The following is a 22,478-nucleotide window of genomic DNA, read 5'->3' as shown; positions in this document are numbered from 1 at the left end:
GTCGTCCCCTCTCAGGCGAAGAGATTCCCGAGTTGGCACCACCAGGGGGTTCTGCTCGCCCTCTTCCAGAAATCCCGATCAAAAAGCCAACGCCGAAGAAATCTTTCGAATCATGTACACCTTCTATTACGCCATCTCTTCTGCCATATATTGAGGAAGAGCCAAGCGAGGTCGAGGAGGAGGTGGAGATTGGCCTAGCCAAGTCGATACCCGTACGATCCGAGTCTCTTCGCGGCAACAAGCCCCGACCACTCAAGCTAGCTGGGCTTGGAAGCCTTCCAGAGCCACTGTCATTGCCTAAAGAAAGAATGCAGCCTACTCTTCGCAAGTCGTCGGGTTTTCCAATCAAGACCCCTGGCCTCGATCACGGCCAGACCTCACGAGAGTCCACGAACGGCAGAAACAATCAGGGGTGTCAAGCTCAAAGTGGACTGGGATCCGAGATCGTATCCATCGTCACGGAGACAGGGCAATCTTTCAAAACTGGATGGACCTTGAGCGAAAGCGAATGGATGAAAAGGGGTCGTTGATTACATGACAGAGATATGTAGGGTATTGCGCTTCGTCCCATGAGCCAACCGAACTCTCAGGAGGCGAACGGCGGGCAGTTCATGGGCTTCCTTGGCAAGGATTACGACTACGATGCACATTTGTACGAGCAAAAGATGTATAATGATCTTGAGGTTTAGATGGAGTGCTTTAATCTCAAGCAAGCGCTCAAGTGAAAAACCACCTAATGGTAATAAAGCGTCACGATTCACCTTACCTAGCTTTCAGAGCAGTCGCTACTTTCCCGTTGTTTATCTGATATACAGATTGCCACTGGCAGCCCAGCAGCTGGCAACAGCTGGCAACAGCTGGCAGCAACTGGCAACTCCTGCTTCCTCCTTCCTGTCCCGTACCTTCTTGGGATGACGCCCTCCCTTCCGTTGATTCGCACAAACCTTCATTCACCTGTCGAACCCTAGCAAGCAAATAGTGAATGTCGACATCACAACACCATTGACATGGCCGACTCTGGCTTGCTGCGGCTCCTTGGGGCCAACAAATCTCGCGCCCACGGACTATCGTCACCTCGGTCCGAACCTGCTCTCAAAGATCTTGTCAATATGAGTCAAAGAGACACCGACGTACAAGCCCCTCCCGATAGGCCAAGCATGGCACGCATGGCGAGCTGGCAGGGTTTGGCCAGCGCCGAACAGGCAACACCGAGTGCTTCTGTTCCTGAGCCCCCAGTCGTCGAGCCAGACGATGTGGACAAGCTGTTCATCAACGCAAGTCAGCAAGTCTGGCACAATCCATCGATGGATCAGATAGCAGGAGCTTTACGTGCTGCATTGATGACGAATCCTTCAAACCAGCCTCTCTCTGCTGAGTACCGCCCGCACGTCTTGTACCTACTAGAAGGGTACAGCAACATCCACCACAAGATTGCCAAACTCGAGAGAGACTTGGAGAATACGAAGGATGTACTTGAGAAACAAGCTCAGCGACACGACACCATTGAGGAGCACTGGATGGTTCAAGAGGCGAGATACAAGGCTGAAGTCAAGCGTCTTGAGCTGGTCATTCACGAAGTGTCCGGCAAAGGCATGCAGGCTGTAGCGCTGGCCAGAGCCGGCAGCCTCATTAGAAACAAGCCAAGAGCTCTATCCCAGGAGGGAGTGGCGCCAGGAGGAGATGCAGCCGATGACCATTCTCCAGGCAGCAGTAAGTGTTCGCAAAGTATTCTCATGAGAAATGTCATGTGCAAACCACTTACAATATCAGCACCTGGGGCCTTGCAGCACAAAAGTTCAAACGAAGTATCACACGGGGGATTACGAAGCCGGCCTGGCACGATCCGTAAGTATCTATTATCGGCACCCAGTTGGTTGTACAAGTCAATGCTAACGTGTCACAAACAGTAACACGAAAGCAAACCATAGACATCAGCAACGAGGTCAGGCTGAGTAGGCGTTTCCGACGACTGGATAAAATTGCCCTGAAGAAGCGTGCTGAGGGAACTTGCCGGGTAGACGAAGAGAGTGCCAATCACGGAGAGACCTACGACGAGCAAGGCCGAGCCGAACAGCCTTTCCGGAGAGAGGCCGGCTCCCCATCAGGTACAAGCTCGTCTGGTGTTGGTGATGAACCGCCACAGGAAGGCAAAGCCAAGAAGAAGCGGCATTCCGCCGAAAGAAGAGCATCACATGGTGCTGGTATTAGCGGTCAGCCCAAGGCCGCAACGCAGATGTCGCAGAACGACAAGGCTGCAGTACATGAGCCTAGGAACGATGACCAGCGGGCGCGTGGTCATCGTCGCCAGTTCTCGTTCGTACCTGGAGACGATGGGGCGGCAGTGAGGCTGGCAGGCACAATGGCGTCGCGAAATACCGCAGTGGCTCAGGAAAACCCCGAACAGACAGCAGCGTTGGATGAACAACTGAGGCCACCCCTCTCGACAAAACCGGAGGTCGAGATCGGCCGAGTGGATAAGGGCAGCAGAGGTCCTACGGCCGGTCACTGATGATACCACCGGAACCACGGGGTTTGGAGGACCCAGCGAGCAGGTCTCGTGCCGTTCTCAAACTGGACCTGGAGCAATTCGACTCCGTAGAGCGGAATAGTTAGCCATCAGTCGAGAAATCCGGACAGCGAGGCTGGGGCGAGCATTCTTGGCAGCCAGTGAGTGATGGATATGCGGCCTTGCCGAGCGAGAACAGAGTTTCTCACAGTGGTCAACGGTGAAAGTTTGTTCAAGGGGTGAGGCCGAGGAGGACCCATCTGGTCACAGGAGGGGTGCCCGAGAGGTGTTGCGGCGATGAACGATGGCAGCGTGAATCCTGATGTTCCTGACAGCGGACGGCACGGGTATCCGCAATGGGGAAGTCCGGGGCAGGCAGGTCTGGCAAGACCGAGGGACGTCGGGTTGACGAGCTCGACGGAAGAAGCAAGGCGTGTGATGGCGGACGTGACACGGGCACAGCGGGCGAGACGGGATCTAGCCGTACAAGACAAAGACAGGTTGTTCGTTGAGCAAAACGCGGAGGAGATAGGCTAGACAAGCCCGGACCTGCCTGTCATGAAGCACAAGACGCCGGTGCCGAACCTTAGATGAGGCTCAGTGTGCTGACAACCGTCAGAATTAAGGTTAAACTTGGAGCGGCTCTAGGGTGGCGCTCAGTAGACTCGAGGACAGGAATGCTGTTGGCGTTGGTTTTCCATGTGTGCTGAATCGAGCGTTGGTGAATCGGCAGCGGGAAGGGAGGAATGTGACAGCCACTGTTCAAGGAACCCACCGGTAGGACGGAAGATTGAGCGAGCTTGTCCCCTTGGCTGAAGGATGGCGGGAACAGCTAGGCTAGGGCAGCTCGTCTGCTGGCAGAGCTTGGTTGGCTGATAGGGCCTGGAGTCGTGCGCGAGACGGATCGTGGAGAGGTAAATGGAATCCATGATTCGTGCACATTCTGTTCTCCCTCACCTGCCCCTACCCCTCATCTGATCAGTCAAAGAAAGTAACATTCCCTTGCTTTCGGGTTTTCTCCTGTTATGAGGTTTTTTTATTATTTTTTTTATTTTTAGGATGATCGGAACCTCGTCGGCGATTTTCTCTTGAGTTTTCCGAGCTCGCATATTGATGGAGGTAGCAGCTTAGACGCTCAACAACGGACACAGTTGGCGGTTGATGCGTTGGTCAATGAGCCAACATGCAAGTGTGTTTGAACACGGATGGGGATGGCTTCACTAGCAGCGATCGAGCCCCAACGTCTGTCGAGTGGAGGTTCAGCTCAGAGGGGGGTGTGAGCTAGTTTTGTCCAATCAAAGTGTCGGGTACCTTGACAGCCCCAGGCACCTCGAACGGGGTGATGACTAACTAGCGCCTTGAGCTGGCAGCGGATCGCGCGGCGCCCCCTCCCCTTCCCTTCCCCGACCCCCCGAACGACGATAAGCGAGAGCACTGAACCCAGATCCCCGGGTCTTGCACCTCCTGTCCGACGGGAGCCATCCATATTCGTCGTGAGAGGCTCGCTCCCGTCCTTCTGTGTTTTGCTTCCCCCCATCGCACCCCTTCCTGCCTTTGGTTAGGGCAATCGAAATGGAGGAGCCATCGCTTCAACCGTCGAGCAACCTGTGTAGGTTTACCATGATCTGACTTTGCCCGTCCTTTCTTTTTGTCGGCGACCATTAATTGAGGCGCCTGGCTCGGCAAGATTGTCGGGTTTGGCTGTTGGGGCTGGATGCGATCCACGCTGCTGGGGATCAGACAGTCCCGGCAACAGGCGCAGACGGTTTTGTGGGAACGACGACGGACGGACGCGACAATGGGAATGGGAATGGGAATGGGCATGAGAATGAGAATGAGGGACCAAAGGGAGGCGGAATGCGTGCGCCGCGCGTGTTGCCTCTTGTCGCGGGTCTAGACAGACGCCTCAGGGCCCGGAAGCATACAAAGATTTGTCATTGATTGATTTGAGGTGAGGCATGGAGATGGATGTTGGTTGCACGCGATGGGGGGCACAAGGTTTTGCGCAGTGAGCGTGAGTGACACGATGCACCCAGCCGTGCGCGTTCTCGAGGCAGGTGCTTCCCTGCTGAAATGAGCAAGACGGGGAAGAGTTGCCGTGTCTCGATGTTTGTCCCCATGTCAGGATAGATTGGATGTGCATTGCATGGCATCACATTTGCCAACTGAGTTTTTGTTTCCTTCCTTTTGCTTCGCTGGTGGTTTCGCCTCGTCGATCCATGACCGTTTCATCAGCAACACCACCACCCGCGAAAACGCAGCACAAAGTAAAAAAAAATATAAAAAAAAAAAATAAGGTACGGTGATGGCATCGTCAGGAGCGAGGATCCAGCAACGATTTGCAGCACGCAAGCAGCCGTCAAGGTACCACCGGTCCCAACCAACCTAATCCCCCCTCCTGGCACGCACGATCAGAGGGGAATGATGAGCGGCAACCAGATCGCAGCGGCTTGCGACGTCGTCGTGACGCAAAAGGACAGCCATGGCTTGGTGCCGACGGTGCACCAGGGACGGATGCGACGTCGGGATATAATACGGGTACGTACTATGCCCACATGCATTCTTGGGGTTGCACGATTGAGATGAGATGAGGTGCAATAGAAGACTCCCTGGATACCCAAGATTCGGTCTGAGACCCTCGCAACGGGCCTTGCCAGAGCGACCCTCCCAGCTAGCCTGCCCGTGAGGAAAATTGGACAAAAACGGGGTAGCACGATGCAGTCTCGGAGGGGTTCAAGATTGAGGCAGGGGCCGTCGTCCAACTAGAGCTCGATGCTGGAGGGGGAGTGATTTTAGCCAACGGTGAGAGGTGCGTGAGCGGGAGCGGCAGTGGACCTCCTAGACCTCGTAGCCGGATCCATGATCCATGCTCTTGATCCAAGACATTGGCATGGATGGACATCCCATCCGCCCAGAGACAAAATAACCCGTGTGTGGCTGGCCCCGATGGAGCAAATAGCGGCATGTTCTAACCCGCAAGCAGTCGAGCAGTTGTAGACAGTTTTTCAAATAGTTTCAACCGTTCAGCCCAGGGCCTCGAGGGGACGGCGACGTTGGTTTAATGACTGACCAAGGGTCTCTGAGTCGTGCACAGCTTCAAGGTTTCCAGTAGCGAGGGACTAGCCCGCCAGCCAGCCAGTCAATCAACCCGGCAAGGAGGCGAGCCTTCTCTCAAAACGTCCAATACACCACCTGCATACCCACGACAGGACCGATCCATCCATCAGAATGGATCCGATCAACAACGGCCATCGCCCATCGACAGCAAACCCAAGCTAGAGCGTGCGTCTCCAGCACAGGCGCCAGAACGGTGGAAGAACCAGGGAAGCGCATGTTTGACAGGGGACGACAGGGTTCAAGGGACGACAGCGAGCAATCAGAGACAAGGAACGACCAGCCCGACAGGGAACAGGGCATGATTGCTTTGGCCCGTCGGCAAATCAGAGGTTTCAACGGGCGGGAGGCCAAGGGCGACACAAGGCGACAAGGAGACCAGGGGCAGCCCCCGAGGCCGAAACGCAACGGGCGCCCGAAATTCTTCGGGCACTGGCACCAGCCCCAGACACGGGCTGCCATCGTGACGTGACACTTGCAACCAGGTAGGCCCCTGGCGATCAGTAATCGTGAAAATAAAGAAACCGTTGAGACTGCCCTCCTCCTTCTCCTCCCCATGCAAGTGCCAGCAGCCCTTGTCATGTCCCCTGTCGTGGAATTTCGGGCACGCACTCTCAGCGATGTTCGTCGGCGCGCCATCGTCATGGGGATCGATCTTGGGAGCGACCGACGACAGACCGACCACGACGAGGGTTGGGGGTGTGCAGGGCAAAGGCATGAGCGAAAACAGAAGCTGCTGGATTGCTTGCAGATGTTTGGGGGGGGCAGAGAATAAACTCGTTTAGTTGAAGATCGCAATTGAACAAGGGAAAGTGCGAAAGGGGCCGATGTTTCCCAAAAATCGCATGTCGCCTGTGCATGCGATTTACAGATGCTGTCAGGGATTGTCGTCATCGAGGCTGCAATTGCCTCTGTTGATGATGCTGCGACGACAGCAACACCAGCAGCTCTCCCACTGGGTCCTGGCCTGACAATTCGATGGAAATGCTCTGCCAACATGCTACGAGAAACAAAACGCATCTGCAGATTTATCCTTGTGGTTGCACATCTGCGACACCTTTTTTTTTCCTGCTCACTACCTTTTTTCCCCTATGTCGGACTGGTGCGTAGAAACACTGGCTCGGTTCTTCTTGGTGTTTCGCCCTCCCGTGTTTCGTGGTCGTCATCGGCAAACGTCTTGGTTTCATGTGAGACCCCCCCGAATGTCATCGACTGCACACCAACATCCCTGTCTAGGCCTGTTCAGCTTCAGTTCGCAAGCCAGCCTCATCGGTGATACTACCCTGTACGCGCACCAAATTTCCAGGTCCCCTTGGTTTCGCCCATCCCTCGCCGGCTGAGGGAGTCCTCGTGCTGTGATTAGCAGCAGGTCTTCATTTGAGGCTGGCGCCGTCTTTGATTGCGATGCCTATCCATCTTTCCTTTTGGTTGTGCTCTTCGCTGTTGTATCATCTTATTTCATTGCTAGCCCCAGTTAACTCATGTCGCTCATTTGCCTCTGGCACCCCAAACTCGACCTATTGGCCAATCAATGCGACTTCGTATCCTGGCAAGGGTCCTCTGTGAAATACCCAAGCAGCTGCCCATCCACGCCTCCCTGGGTGCAGGACATCCCCGTCGTTCAGGTCGTCAGGGTTCCATCTCCCGCAGCCCCTCCCTCCCTGGCAGCCGTTGAGGATGTGTGAGGCTACGTCGGCGTTGGCTGGCATTGGATCTCGAGTGTTACATGCATGCACCGCCCGAACAGGCATCGAACCCACGGCGGAATCGCCGTCGCAATACATACGTAACTGAAGACGCAGAAAATAGCAGCTGTGTGCAGCCTGACTCGGTGGGAGGGGAGCACAGCAGCACAGCAGCACAGCAGCACAGCATAGCACAGCGACGAGTTTCACACGCCGTGCGCATGTGTTTGCATGGTGCAACGCCTAGCCAAGAACTCGAAACCACCATGCGCTGACCTGCGTCAAGCTCATCGACAAAGGCTTCCGAAGTTGTTCGGACAGTCATTCTCATTCTCGCACGGGGACGTCATAACAAAGGGCCGTTCTACAGCTACAAAGGTGCCATCGACAAGAAGGGAGGAGAACATGTAGATCCCCCATCAAACCAGATCCGCCATTTTTGACAAGACATGGATCGTGCGGTCGCTGGGACCGAAATTCCGCAGTGTGATTGGATCCTGGGCTCTCGGAAGATTCGACATCCAGATTACCCTGGTCCATCCGTCGGATCGGGCCAAGGAGGACCGCAACGTTGCGGGTGAGGCAGGTCAAAGCAAGACCCCAAGACCCAAAACCAAGACCAAGACCCCAACCCAAGGGCCCGTTGACTCCCGTGCCGTGCCCGCCAGGTGTGTCGAGTGCCGAATCGTGAGATTAACCGCCCTACTCATCGACTGCAACCAAACAAAGGAAGCACCACTAGTCAGAGACCTCATTTGCTGGCCGGCTTAGGGCTGCTTTTTTTCTGTCTCTGAACGGTTGTGATGCGCACCTGCAGCTCGCATCGGTGGCGGTCGACGGTTCCGCGCTGCATCTCACCGGGGCCAGGCTGGGAGACCCTTAGACCTAGGTCGGGGTGCTTTTCAGCGTGAAAAAGCAAAGACGATCAAGAATAGCCAATCTAATCAAATCAACCGAGCTGGGAAGAAAAAGAAGAGAAAAGCAAGCAGCCGGGCAGACACAGGGGCGCGTGCAACAGGGCGGACTGAAGAGACAAGAGGAGAACAGTAAACAAGGGAAGGCCTCTATTGCCCCCAATAGAAGGGAGACACAAGAGATCCAATTCAGAGCAGACACCGGGGCTGGTAACGGCTCCCCGATCTCTCCACCACGAGACAGCGAATGCCCCCTCCCCTCCATATCCGCGCCCTTGGGCACCCAAGAACGGTTTGCGCTGACGGATGGGATCATCGCCAGAAGCCCGCGATGTCACCTCGTTTTACTTGCACTTCCCTGTTGGGCCTTGTCGTCTGCCAACTCTGGACTAGCATGAGCGCCTAGAGCAATAGAGCCCCTTGTTCGGGATGCTGTCCAGCCGATAGATGCATCCATCAATCATCGATCAGTCATCCGCAAATCATCCCCTCACACTCTCTAGCCAGTCGAGTAAGCCTGACATGCAATAGACAGCAAGCTGACGAGACGCATGGGGACCCATCCACCCAACATCACCGAGACAAACAAGCCTGGCCCGGGAATCAGGAATCCCTCCCGCTAGCAGGAAAGCGTAAATATGCCACACCAGCACCCTCAGCAGCAAATCAAAGCGCCATCCCCGGTGGAAGGGGTCCCTATTGGGTCCGAGCCGCTCCGGGCGCCAGTCCGCCGTTCTCCTTACCGCTAGGGCCGCTGTCTGGGAAGCCAGACCCTGCTGAAAAGCAAAGCAAAGGGGAAAAAAATATCATGGTCGACGCTGCTTGGAGGCCCAAGCCTGTAGTCGACGCCCCTCCTCCACCGTCGGGTCGGTCGTAGCTGGCGTTGGCGCGATGGATTGATGGAGCTGGGCTGGCCTGGGCTGCTGGGGGCCTTGGCTGTGGACGCATGGATTGGATCCCAGATTCAGCCATCTTTTTGATGGCGGGACCAGGGGTGCGAAATCGAGATTTTACATCTGGATCTGGCTCATGACAATGCAGTCCTCGACCCTCTGCAGATCGACGTCGATCCTGTGTGCGTGCGTGTCTCGGTTTCTCTGTCTGAGCCCGAGTCTACGTCTGCGTCTCGTCTGCGTCTGCAACTGTGCATGCGTCTCAACAGCCATTCACCACCGACTGCTTCCATCCTGTCTCTACCCGTATTAGGTTGCTGCTGCTCTTCCCGTGTCCCCCGCTTCCGACAATGCATTGGTGGTAGGTCGACGCCAGAGATCTGTCCAGATGTGATGAAGGCCTTGCCTGCAGAGATTGGCACGCAAACAACACGACGGGCACAACTCTCGTTGGCCTCAACTGCTGTGTCTCCTCCAACACAAACAAAGATGCAGTTATCAGCTAGCTAGTTAGTCTCGTAATCCAGTCCTGTGGATTTCTTCCACCGGGCATAATCCCAGGCGTCCGGGCATGCTCCTCGCTCCCGCGTCCCCATCGAGCGCCATCCTCCCCACTTACGCAGCTGGTGTCCTTGCTACCTGTCGGCTGCCACATTCCAGTCTCACTTATCCCAGCTAGTTACTCAGTTAATCGATCGGATTGCCCGCGAGACAAGTCATGACAAACAACGACAAATCACAAATTCTTCCCTGTACGGTTGGAACCGACGGACGCCAAACTGGAGCCGCCAAGGCTGCCTGGTTTGTTCAAGTCCTCGTGGAGCCACATGCCGCTCTCAACGGCCGCAAAAAGTCTCATCTGGGTGAAGGCACTGTGGTTTTTGCTTCACGGCCGGCAACGGATTCATCCAGTCTCGAAGGTTGGGGAAACATCTCCATGTGGGGGTATTGATTCAACTCATTTAACTCGTCTTGAACACTCATCTAGCATAAAATAAACACTCCTGAAACGCCATATTCGCCCCGGTTGTACAATTGCTCCACCATGGAGACTTAGCCGAGCCCTTCAAGTCACCAGCTCCTTGCCTGAACGCCTGGTATCTCCCTTATGCCATTCCCAAGTGCTTCTTCCTTGTGCTCCAGGTCATACCGCCAGTTTGGCGAACCGCTGTGGAGGAAAACCAACGCCGAAAAAACGAGGCCACCCAATATATAGCTGTCTGTAGGAAATCCGAATTTCCGTGCTCCGTTACATGCACTCACCCAGATCGGTGATTGTGATGGTTTGCGTGCCGTAGTTACACCAGAGCATGTGCTGCGTGTGCTCCGACTGATTTAGTTCATCGCAGGAGAGAAGCCAGCTTCATTCGGGAGTCCTGATCCGATGGCTGCTGTCGGGTCTGTGCTTGCGGCTGCACAGGCGAGTTGGGTGCGGTAGGCAACTGCCCTTGAGGAGGAACAAATTGATGCTGTCGGGGCTGGCAGTCCATTCGGTCTCCAAAAGAGGGAGAGGCGAACTCGCTCAGGCTGGGAAGCTTAGAACCAGCTGGGGCGTGGAGGTGGTGAGCATCCCTGATCGGCGGCAACTCGAGTGGCATGTGGAGGGGGATGTGGTGACGTCCAGGCGAGGTGGTGTAGTTGGAGCCTGCATCCGACTCGGCGGACTCGGAAGTGCAGGGCGATGGAAGAGGTGCCTCGACCCAAGGCACGGGGTGGCGGTGGTTTGTGGCCGTCATAGGCGATAGCTGTGATGGCATGGATAGGCCTGGTGTCGAGATGGAGAGCGAGTGTCGGGAATGGGCGTATTGCTCATCGTAAGGCTGAGGGTTACGCCGACGATCCATCCTCTTGCGGCGGTTCTGGCTGCCATTCCACCAGTTCTTGACAGCATTGTCACTTCGACCATTGAGGCGGCGAGCAATCTCGGCCCAACGCTTTCCAATCTCCCGCACCAGCTGATCGATTTGGGCACCCTCCTGAGGGGTGATGGGCTCGTGGTTAAGACTCGGCTTCAGGTTTTGGTGATAGCGCTCGCGGCATTGCTTGGGTGTCCTGGATCCAAGGGTCTGGGCAATTCGTACCCAGTTGAGGGGGCCATGGGTGTTGACGAGTTCCATCAAGTACGCATCCTCGGCGTTCGACCAAGGACCTCTCCGGTGACCCATCGACATGATTGCGAGACTGGTAGGCCGTAGTAGATGGAAAGATTCCGAGTCGGGATGCCCAGTTGAACAGCGACCCAGTGGGCGAGTGGGAGGATGTGAAGTCGTAAGCGAGGAGAGATGTCGGAAGTCGGAAGATTAAAAAGTGTAGTAAAGAAGTGTGTTGAAGACAGTTGAGAATGTTTGATCAAGCGTTGAAGAATTGTGCGTTGATCTGAGATTTGTAGATGTCGATGATGGGTGGGTGAGGGGGGAGTATTTGAGGCTCTGGAAAAGAGATCTTGACTCAGAAGGAGGGTTGTGAGGTGATGAAATATCCGTGGGAGACCTGGATGGGGCGCGGCTGGGCCCAACGTAACTATGGCATGAAGTGCAAAGGAGTATGGGGAAAGCAAAAAAAGTCGTGACACCGGGAGGGGGTACGATGGGGAGGCCGATTCCCTGCACCCCCCAATAACAAACTTTCTCGATCTGCCACCGGGATGCCGCTGTCGAGATAGATGTGCAGCCCATGGATGTTTGGGGCAGGTAGCGCCCTGGTAGGGGGCGTGCAGGTGGAGGCTCGCGAGTGACCCGGGGGTGTCAAAGGCTATTGACAGGGGGTAGGGTAGGGGTGTCAACAAGCCCAGGACAGAACCACAGGGACAGGGGCCACTGGGCAACAGGATTGGATGGGCGTCTCGACCCGCCGCCGTCAAAGCAACACTGACTGACTTGACGGGACTCTCGAGGGAGATGGATGGGCGTGTTGATTCTGGAGCCCGGCCTGGGTGGTTGGCTCTTCCTCCAGCTACCTACCTACTGTACCAAGCTTCGCAGCAGGCACCTTGACCGGATGCGATGAGCTCCGACAGCTATCGTTGTGGCATCGTCCAGGGCCCAGCTCGCCTCAACCATTGACCAGTGCATCGTCCGAATCCCAGGATCCAATCCGTCGGGGCCACCTTTTTTGGAGCCACCTGCTGGTAGTCGACGCCTCCAGGAACTGACAGAGTCCCTTGCACTGATGAACGCGGGCCGTCGTTGCTGTCGCAGACGAGCGACATGCCCTCAGCCTGCGTGCGGTGCGGGCCCCTGAAGAAGACGGGACGGGGTGGGAACTTGACAATAGCACCTGGGTGATCTGGAGCCGCTTTGCGACATCTACACTGTTGGTCACATACACGAGGAGCCACGCAGGTAGATGATTGACTTGACATGCACACTGTCTTTTCACGGTATTCGTAGCCGCAGCCCTGGCAAGCTCTTCGGTGCGACAAGGTGCCTGACTTTCTAGGAGGATGCTCATCCGAAAAGCGAAACAGCAACGCGGGTGTTCCCAGAAACCCAGCAGCTGGAGGTCCTCCCACCTGTCAGATGTCTCAGGCAGTGAAGTTGCGTTGCCCTCTTGCAGACGCCTCCCTCGCGACATCACCCTTGGACTCTTGCCGCTCTCTTTGTTGCCTGTCTTGAACTGATGTCGAGCTGCAGACGGCGGTGGGTCTTTTGGTCCCCGAGCCTTGTGCCTCCGGGCTTGTCAACGAGCCTCGCGCGTCGTCTAAATCCGGTCTCGAGACTGACATCTCCATCAAAGGAAAACATATGTATCATCGGTCCATCGTGGCCGGACCTTGCCGCCGACCCAAGCCACCAGAGTCTGCTTCCAATTCCAGCCTCTGGCTGCTCTCGACGACCCCGAGTTGCATTGGGTAATGAGCTCGCAAAGTAAGGTTTGATACGATATCGTCAACGACGCCGCTGGCTCTCGATCCGTCCATCCATCTGCCCGTGAGCCCGTCCCCCCACTGGGTAATTGTCATCTAGTTAACCCCTGTCAATCGAATTGGTCCGGCAGACGAGTTGGCGGGCCTTGCTCGGCCGTACATCAGTTCTTGAGTGTTAAGCTCAGAGAGGGAGAGAGATTGAAAGACAAGCTGTAGCTGTAGGTGGGTGCTACACCCACGATATCACAAACAGGTGATTGACGGTGTCGCCCTTGGAGTTACAGTAGGCACAGTAGCTCTGGGCAGCCAGCAACGCCCTTGGGTTGCAGGGCTGCTCGTCACTTTCACCGTCACCATCGCTGTAAGCGTCAGCGCCGTGGGCCTGTGCAGGGACGGCGAGCGGGGGGTTGTGGCCGGGACCAGGGTCTGAGGCAGGGCGATCATCGTCAACGGGTGGCTGCTGGCCTGAGCCATCTGGTTGGGATCGTCGGAGTGAACGACGGATGCGTAGTCAGCAAGGAGGAGATGCCGGCTGATCGGTGGAGGTGCTTCCGCTTCCACGTCGGTCCTTCTGGCATTGCGCCCGCGTGCATGGGCATGGGCAACGGCAGGTGCTGCGCAAGGCAAGTCCGTTGCTTAGGGAGGTACGTAGGGCTCTCCGAATTCGTTCGGCTGCCTCGTCTTTCCCATGGCGCTCTTGATTGAGTTTTGCGACGATGGCATCCATCCGTGGGAGCTGGCTGGAATGACTGACGGATAATATTGATGGGCAGAATTGCCGGGCCCCTGTTGTAGCTTCCACCGTCAGCGGACATCTGGCGGACCCTCTCTTGCCCTCTTTTTTTCCTGCAAGCCTCAGGCCAACAGCGACCATTTCGACCTGACTCGCCTGCTCACCTGTCGTTACACCAACAAGCCTATCAGCGAGGCACGCTTTGGATCAGCCAGGAGGGCACGATGCTACGCCCGACGGACGAAATAGGATGGACTCGAGATTGCCAAGGTGCAGCCAGCAGACAATCGATCCTCGGACCCAACGCATTGCGTACTGCCCCGTCCTGTTCTGTACGCCGGAGCATTCATTGATGCACGCAAAGCTGGGACGGACCCTGGCCCCGCGCAGCGCAGTGCTGCGCAGCGCTGCACCATTGTCGCATCGCTGTCTCTGCTACGTCACTGCCTGTTCGCCCAAGTTTGCGGAGAGGGCCGTCTTGGGCCTGGCCTGGCCTCGCGTCGCCTGGGATGGTGACAGAGCCGGGCCCGTTGAGAAATGACGATGGACGGTAGAAACGAAACGAAACAAAAACGCTCTCGTTTAAAGGCAAAGATTGACCAGGGAGCCTGTCTCGCTCGGACATCAGCCCACGCTTTCTTGGTAACAACGCATAACGCACAGGCACAGAATAATCAACAAGTCATATTTTTTTTTACAGCCGGCTGTCCATCTTCTCGGTGACCTTTCACCGGCCTGGGAGCAGTCAAGGGCTAATGACATCTGACTCGCTTGCCCTCGCTAGGTGACATTGGCATTGGCATGGTAGGCGGTGACCGGCGCAACCTCCGCCAAACGTGGACTTGGTCCCTGGATCGATAACGCTTTGAGCTGCAGCCTCCAGCTCGCTGCCCTGTATCCGTGTGTGCTTGACGATATAGACTATTGGTACCTGGAGCATGTGGCCCGTCAGCTGGCTAGCAGGAATAGCCGGTGGTGTCGATGCTCCCGGTATGCGCCCAGCACCCAGCACCTCGGCCAGCGATAGCGAACGGCCCCCAGAGAACACCTGCTAGGACCAAAGCAGCAGAGAGGCCCGGGTGACCAGATGACGCTGCTGCCAATAGTCTGCATCTCCGCCCCGACGGTAATGGAGCCCCTAGTCCTTCTTAGTCGCCCTCGGCCACTAAAAGCAAAAACCGTTGTGGCGTCAGGCCTCCCTCGCTGTTCTAAACCCTTCCGGGCCACGCCAAGCGAGCCGAGCAACGGTTTTTCAGCTCAGCTCAGCTGGCTTCTGCTTCTGGTTGTGCTCACCTTGACCAATCATGTCGCTTTATGCCCTGTTTGTTCCGCGCTTCCTTGCTCCATGCCCTTCTTTCAGCTGCGGCCTGGCCGCCTCTGGCATCTGTCCAAGACATGACGGGTTGCTTTTCGGAACCATGAGCGCCTGTGCCGACCTTCTCGTACATTAGTGCAACGCGTCTGCCGGATACATCATCAGCAGAGGCCACTCACTCCTTGACCTGTCGGATAGACGCCCCTCCCCCCGGGGATGGATGAGTGAATGTCAGGTTTTGACAGCTGGACCCAGCTGGTCAACTGTACTTGTCAAACCAACCATGACCAAACTGACGGGCCGGCTGACGACCCCTTTGGCTGTTCGCTTATGACCTACCGACTTCAGGCGCCGTTTGATGCATGGCTGAGGGAGGGAGGCCTTGGCGTCCAAGGTATTCGAAGCCTGCCAACCAAGTCGTTTTACCCGTGCCATGAACTGATTGATGCCTTTCTTCCCCCATACATACCTGCTCTGCGCCGTCCAGTCAATATCCATACCTCTTTGGATATGTAAGGAACAACGGGATGGAAGTGGCCGATTGACGCTTTGGAAATAAGAAATAGATAGGTTGAAAGGGCGAGTGTGTGCTGTTATCCACCAAGACCTGTCTCTCAATTGTCCAGATTCGACCATGATAATCCTGTATAGCACCGAATTAGATGGCATTGAAGCCAAGCAAGCGCATGGTGCATCCATTGACATGCCAACGCATCTCTCGTGCTTCCCGTCCACCTCTAAACGAAGAGAAAAACAAACCACTCCCGATCCGATCAGGAACTCGCCCCTCTTTCAAGGTCACCAATATATCTTAGAAATAGTGAATAGACACGCCAGACTCCGGCCCAAACCAGCCCTCTCCACCATGTGGTGGCTTACCGATCCATCTCGTCTACACGTTGGACGTCCTGTCTCGTCATTCAATCATTGAATCCCAAACCGGTTCTGTTTCTCGCCTTGACGGGTTGACATGAACCATTCTGCTTGCTCCTCGCTCACAGATGAATGTCACCGCCTTCGCCAGCGACCCATCGCTGCCATGCCTGCTCATACGCGGTCTCAACATCATCAACCCATCGCCGAGTATCGAAGAGCCCGCAGTGCCACTTGCTATCCCAGAGCAACTTGCGCATCTCAGCTAAACGCCCATGGCCATGGCCATATCCGCTCCTCGACATGGTGTAGCTGAGACCACCAGCAAGCTGTACCGCCCGCTGTTCATACTCCTCTTCGCTGCTAGCAATCAACTCTGCTGCAGCCTTCCGCCCATCCTCTGATTTAGGTAGGGCCCCTTTCAGAATAGATGCCGCCATCCGAGAGCACATCTTGTACGGATACCTTGGGAGTGTGAGGAGAGGTGTGCTTGACCAGAGAACGTCTGCGGCTGTCGTATGGGCATTGCATTCTGGCGTGTCAAGAAATAGGTCGCAAACACGCGCTCGTGATATATGTTGGCTCTTGGGTGCAACATCAGTGAAAATTAGTCGACTGGCGACCTCTGTGCCAGCCCAAGCCTTGGCCGTACGTCGTAGATTTGCCTCCCCAAGTTCCGGAAATCGAAGTAGCCATAGGACCGCCTTTGGCACTTGTGCCAAGATTCGCAGCCATGACCTGAAGGTTGTGGGTTCAATCTGACGAGGGTTAGTCCGATGGGAACCTCCCAATGCCGCCTCTCCACGTACCTTGTACAGCTGATTGAAATTTCCCATGATAATGGCATCATCAGGTAGGGTGGGAAAAAGCTCTTTCCGCATCTTCCAACGACGTCTCTGTTCTTGTTCCCATGTGACTTCGTGTTCGCCCGCATCACAGGACTGAGCATGGTCACAGCAGAAAAACGTGTCACGACAGAAGATGATGTTCTCCGAGTACATCCAGCCTTCCCCGTCACCCTCTGTTTCATCGCGGAATACGTCTTCAACTCCAACGTTGTTGCGCCAGGGGCGTAGCGTCTCGGGCGGGATGGCGGTGCTGTCTGCTAAAATGTAGTCGCACCATTCCGCTCCTAGTGTACCGGCGAAGCCCATGAAGGACATCTGCACAGGGGCAGGCCGAGCAGCAAATATTTCGTTGCGCGCCCCCCTTGTATAGCCGTTGAGGTTGACAAGAATATGGATTTCATCTCGAACGATTTGTTCTACCAGCTTGTCCGCCGGCCAGCTGCTGACGTCGCGGAAAACAGGGGCCTCACGCTCAATCTGTTGTCGATGGACAGACCGATCACTCGCTGTTGTGGCGTAGCAGAACGCACGCGCGCGTCGAGGATTGTGGAACCCGAATACAGATTGCATCCTGTTAGTTTGGTTTTGTTAGCAGCCTGTACCGTTTTGGCTTCCTCATGATCAATGACTTACAGGTGAGCCAAAGGATGATTGTTGAAGTCAGACGACACATAACCCACGTTCAAGTAAGGGCTGGGTGGAGGAGGCGGGGGATAAACTGTCGATGGCAGCCATGGCAACCGCAGCGTCGAGCAAGATATTCGAATTCCATTTCGCTGGGATATAGCTCGAATGTCCTTCGCTGAGAGAGGGCAAGTAAAAGTGTGGAATGGTAGAACGGTTGGTGCCGACGGTACTGTGAGGCTGTTAGGCAGACGTAACCGTGTGTATCGGGAAGCTGTTTCGGCGCCAGATATATAGCGGTCTCGGTACCATTTCCATTGCGTTGCTCGAGTCGCACGCTCCACAAGGCGAACGATGTGTGAACCCTCCCATGGCTTCTTGCTCCATTCCCTCAATCCTTCTTCGAGTGGGAATGACCCTGTCAGGCCAAGATCCCGTAATTGCTTTGCAATGGTGGTGATGATATTATCGCCGAGAACACCGCGCCCCCAATGTGATGCCTCGCTGAGTTGGCGACCGATGATGCGGACGACGCGGTCCGTAAGACCACTCTCATGTCCCGCAGAACGTGCATCAATGAGGAGACCTTTGTCGTCGACGTGCCATCGATCATATTTTCCAGACTGAAGCATGACTCCGCCCCGGCCTCTCCAATCGCAAACAGAGTTCAAGGCGGTGGACAGACCACAGACAGCTTCAGCAAAGTCTGGGTTGGAGCTCACAGCGCGCTTGTAGTATGCAATTGCATCATTAATACGTCCCCTGTCCTTGACGGCGTTGGCCAAATTCGTCAGAGCGATATCAAAGGTCCCATCGCATGAGACTGCCTGCTCGTACATTTGAATGGCTAGATCCAGTTGACCAATATCTTTCAATAGGCTTCCGAGGTTGGTGTGAAGATGAACGTGCTTTGGGTCCAGACGCAGGCCGTAGTGGTAATATGCCAGAGCCAGAGACAGACCACTGCCTGGGACGATACCAGGAATGTTTGGCTGGGGGAACATTTCGATGCTTGCGTCGGGAGGATGAGAGGTGACCTGCTGCACACCTGCCAGGAGAATGCCGACATTGTTCGCAGTAGAGGGGCTTTCCTGGAGCGACAGAGAAAGATAGTAGAGGGCCAAGATGTCTTCGACGCCGGAAGGACGCCGCAGGATGTCCGGGGCAGCGTGCCCGCTGGAGAGGGCATCTTGAAAGATCTTGGCTAGGGACAGAAGCGAGTTGCTGGTGGTTTGCACAGCTGCCCTCTTTGTTGAGCCCTCAGCAACATATCGCAGTCCGGGCAATTCACCAGTACCACCGAATACAAGATGAGCGGTATGCCGAGCTCGTTCCGGGGGCAACAGCAGAGGCCGTGAAGCGTGACGGGGTTGTCCATTTGAAAGCAAACGGGCATCTGCTGGTGACAAAACTGTCTGGATTTGACGGACAAGGTCTTGGATGCCGCTCATCCGGCGACCGAGGCTGATTAAAACTGCCTCTTCAAAGGCCGCTGATGCCCTGTTGACTTCTTTGAGACTGTACAACATGGTTCCTTTGGCATGGATCAGAGCCAGGATCCGGCCATTCTCCTTGCCTGGTAGGGCGTAACCGCTTGATCCAAACCCGTGGGTCTTCATCACTTCGCTGTGAGGCCCAACTTTCTGATGTTGCGCCTGCTCCAAGTCAGTAATCTGGAAATCTCGAGTCGTGGCAGTTCGAGGATAGCCGTCGCGAGTAGCTGCTGGCCCACTGCCGTTGGCGTGCGGTAAATGTGTAGATGACGGTACTCTCAAAGCATGCTGCACATAGTCGATAATGTCCACAGCTTCCTTGCTGCGCTTCTTGTAAAGAAGCCCGACTAAGTGCTCGACGGCTTCCAGATAACTGGGTTGCACCTTGACAGCTCGGATCCAATGCTGTTCAGCCTCATCTTGTCGATTGAGGCAGTATAGAGTAGCGGCTTTGTTTGTAATTGCCTCGACGTGACTGCGAATGCGTCAGACACCAGGAACAGCCACTTGACAGTTCACCCGGGGAAGTGTTTTACCTCGAGTCAAGGGTCGTAATCCTCGAGAACCATTCTAATGCCTCCTCGTATTGCTCGAGCCCATAGTGCAGGCATCCCCCGAGCATGATTCCATCAATCCAGTTCCAACTACTTTGTTCACAAAGACTGCTCAACATATCCAATGAAGATTTTGCTCCTGCGAAGGGCGTGGCTTTGCCCATGGACGGATAGTTGCCGAATGCCCCCTGAAGCTGTGGCGCCGAGTTCCTCCCAGCGTGGTAATCCTGTCTGCGATCACCTTCCGCTGCAAGCCTCATCCCCGCGATTTCCTTTCCATCCGGTGCATCAGAGAATTTTAAGGAGGGCTTTGGGGGTTTCGGGTATACAAGAAGTTTCGGTGATGTGTTGTGACCCGAGGTTCCCTTGGTGGGATGAGGTCTCCGGATAGTTTGGAGGTAAGACAGGAGATCAACATAAGCCTTGTGAGCCTGTGATAGCACCTTTTCGCGGAAACCTTGGGGGCTGCTGAAGCTTGCAGGCCGAGGATAGGTTTGCATCGCCAGGCTTGGGTTGAAAGCGGGATTGTACTGGGGCTCGAGGCCGGCCGTCGGAGTGAAAGAAGGCCGATGAACCAAAGACATGGGGTGCTGTGGAACAGCTCCAAAGTCATGCTGCTGGACATGCCTTGGCGGAAGGACGCCAGCTCGCGCGTGGTTTTGATAACTCCATGGAGTGTGTATGGGCACTTGGCCAAATGGTAATGAGTCGTTCATCACCACTGGGGGCGGACAAAAAGCCCGGACGTTGTATTCATGGGCCCTCATTAAGGGTTGATATGCGTTGGGAAACATCCCAAGCGCATCAGGCTGGCCATGTGGTGTATAGTGTCCCTCGGCTGAGGGGAATACTTGGTGACCTCCAAGAAAGGGCCCATCATGCACTGATGTATCGTTTGGAAAGGGCCAAGGCGAAGAGCCCAAGCGAGTTTGTCGGATATCATCGCCGAGTCCCATATGTCCAGCGGAGGAGGGATGATGGTGGTCAATGCTGGCGGCATAATGGGGCTGATGTATGAGAGGCCCTGTCGGCGGGAATGCTGTGGCAGTCGCAGATCGAGGTAGGACCAAATGTTTCGAGGGAGGTGGGCCATGCGAGAACAAGGAGGGCGACCCGTCATAGCCGGCATCGATGGTACCGTTTGGAGTCTTTCGGCGAAGGTGGTGCTCTGGCCGTAACGGGTAGAGAGGAGCGGCAGATGCCGATGCACGCCGCTGCGATTGGGATGTGCGAATCGGGAATGTTCGCTGGTATGGGGAGGTAACGTTTCGAGGGTAATGGTTGTTGAGCGAGGCGGCATTGTTGTTCGAAAACGCGGCGAAGGTATCGAGATTCGACGGCGGCGGCGTCACCGCATGAGGGGGCATTTGAAGGAGAGGCAACATGACAACGGGGTATATTGGCGAACAAGCAAAACGGGCTGGAAAAGCAGTACGAAAGACACTGGTAGACGGCGCTGATTCATGGCCTGCAGGTCAAAAAGCATGGCTAGCTGAACCGCTGGGTATCGAAGCGTTGAGCCGATTGCTGATGGGCATCTGGGCGGGCTTGAAGGGCGAGGGCGACGCCAGCGCCGGACCAACAACTCCAGATGATGTCGCGAAGCCTGTCGTGCTTTGAGCCGAGCAGAGCGCCCCCAGGGCCTCCGCCTGCAGCGGAACAGGGACGGCGTCAGGTGTTTGGGCCAGCAACTCTGACAGGCAGTACCGCGATCGCGAGCGGAGGGAAATCAGGTCGCACAGTTGAATCGGGCGCTCGCTTCCATGGCCTCAATGATGGGTATCGATTCGTGGGGGTTGGGTGACAGGGTCGTATGCGTGTTCCGGTGTGCCGCGTGGTCGGTTAGAGGCGAGTTGGGCGATCAAGGCAAAGAGAAGGAGGCACGAAGCCAGTAGATACAAGGTAATCGTTGCTTGGGGTATGTAGGTAGGTATTGAGACAGTCGTTAGGTGGCCGGCGGAGGTTGAAGGTAGGAGGAACCTTTGGAACGGCCCAGACGCTCCACAATGGGGCGGGAGGACGGCTGGGCTAAAGTGCCTACCAGAGGTACTTAGCTCGAGGAGCACATACCCGGCCTTAATGCCACACAAGAGTGCACCGCCCACAGCCCTCCCCCAATGGGATGCTGGGCTGGAGTGGGCTAGGGTGATGCCAACAAGGAACGGCCAGGTCTCTGCTTACCCCGTGCCAGCCAGAAACCCCAGCTTGTGGCCACCGACTGACGACGCCAGATTACATGATATGCGGGCAAAGGATTCGGCTGCTGATGGCAATTTTCTTGGATTGGCTTCACTGAGAATCTCCTTTCTTTGAATGGTATGGACTTATCGATCCTTGGCGCCTTAAAAATGATGCAGGTCGGCAAAGCACCTCTTTGATTGGCAACCCGCACTCTCCGTCGTTCGGAGGCACAGCATACTCAAGTCATTGGACATGAGCAACTGGGACGTTCGGGCGATCACGAAAGGCATAGGTACAATCCCGTCAGCCTCATGTACACGTGAGAGAGGCACGCTCTGATCGATGGCAGGTTTATCGGCAACACACGGTTGAAACACTATCAAGGCATAAAGCGGAACGTGCACGGCGTTCGATATCTGCAGCATGTTTCGTGAACTGTGGTGAATTGATGCTATCTTGGGTCTTGCTTATGGAGAAGCAGGAGAAACCTGACAACAGGACGGCGCAAGGGCAGTCTCCGGCACGGAGTGGCAGACCTACATCATGATGGTGAGAAACATTCGCTTGGCTCAGGGCACAACTGTCCAAAACAGTTTACGTGGGATAAGGGAGTGTGGCCTTGATGATGGACCGCTGCATCCATGGAGGCTAATAGCCTAGATGTCGCGGTGAGTAAGGGGCCGTCGATTACATCGCTTATTCTTCCTTGCACAAAAATAGAAATAAACCATAGTGCATATTGGTAGATTTCAGAGTGAGTCAAGGATTTGGTTCGCATCGGTCGCATGGTCACTTCACGGGAGGGTGGTTGGGTATCGTGATTATCTTCAATTCTTTTTTGGGGGAGGCATTCGATTCTTTTTTGTCAAATGACCAACAT

General features: G+C 55.5%; 3 protein-coding genes across 3 annotated transcripts; 1 reads left to right on the top strand and 2 right to left on the bottom strand.

Moving 5' to 3' along the window:
• Positions 1-1,109: 1,109 nt before the first annotated feature.
• LRP88_12009 (uncharacterized protein) lies at positions 1,110-2,509 on the top strand (the record flags this gene model as incomplete). Its single annotated transcript, XM_083248417.1, has 3 exons — positions 1,110-1,710; positions 1,771-1,845; positions 1,908-2,509. The coding sequence occupies 3 exons, from the start codon at positions 1,110-1,112 to the stop codon at positions 2,507-2,509; spliced, it is 1,278 nt and encodes a 425-aa protein (XP_083095847.1).
• A 7,943-nt stretch (positions 2,510-10,452) lies between these two features.
• LRP88_12008 (Homeodomain-like protein) lies at positions 10,453-11,283 on the bottom strand (the record flags this gene model as incomplete). The annotated part of the gene is made up of 1 exon (XM_083248416.1): positions 10,453-11,283. One exon carries the CDS (start codon positions 11,281-11,283, stop codon positions 10,453-10,455), a length of 831 nt encoding a protein of 276 aa, XP_083095846.1.
• A 4,737-nt stretch (positions 11,284-16,020) lies between these two features.
• LRP88_12007 (glycosyl transferase family 41-domain-containing protein) lies at positions 16,021-20,001 on the bottom strand (the record flags this gene model as incomplete). The annotated part of the gene is made up of 4 exons (XM_083248415.1): positions 16,021-16,656; positions 16,708-17,317; positions 17,380-19,338; positions 19,400-20,001. 4 exons carry the CDS (start codon positions 19,999-20,001, stop codon positions 16,021-16,023), a joined length of 3,807 nt encoding a protein of 1,268 aa, XP_083095845.1.
• Positions 20,002-22,478: the final 2,477 nt, after the last annotated feature.

This window comes from Fusarium phalaenopsidis (assembly GCF_050370095.1).
Source record: "Fusarium phalaenopsidis strain FUZ10S chromosome Unknown contig_32316, whole genome shotgun sequence".
NCBI lineage: Eukaryota > Fungi > Ascomycota > Sordariomycetes > Hypocreales > Nectriaceae > Fusarium > Fusarium phalaenopsidis.
The sequence above is the reverse complement of the archived record's forward strand: the minus strand, read 5'-3'. Positions and strand labels throughout refer to the sequence as shown.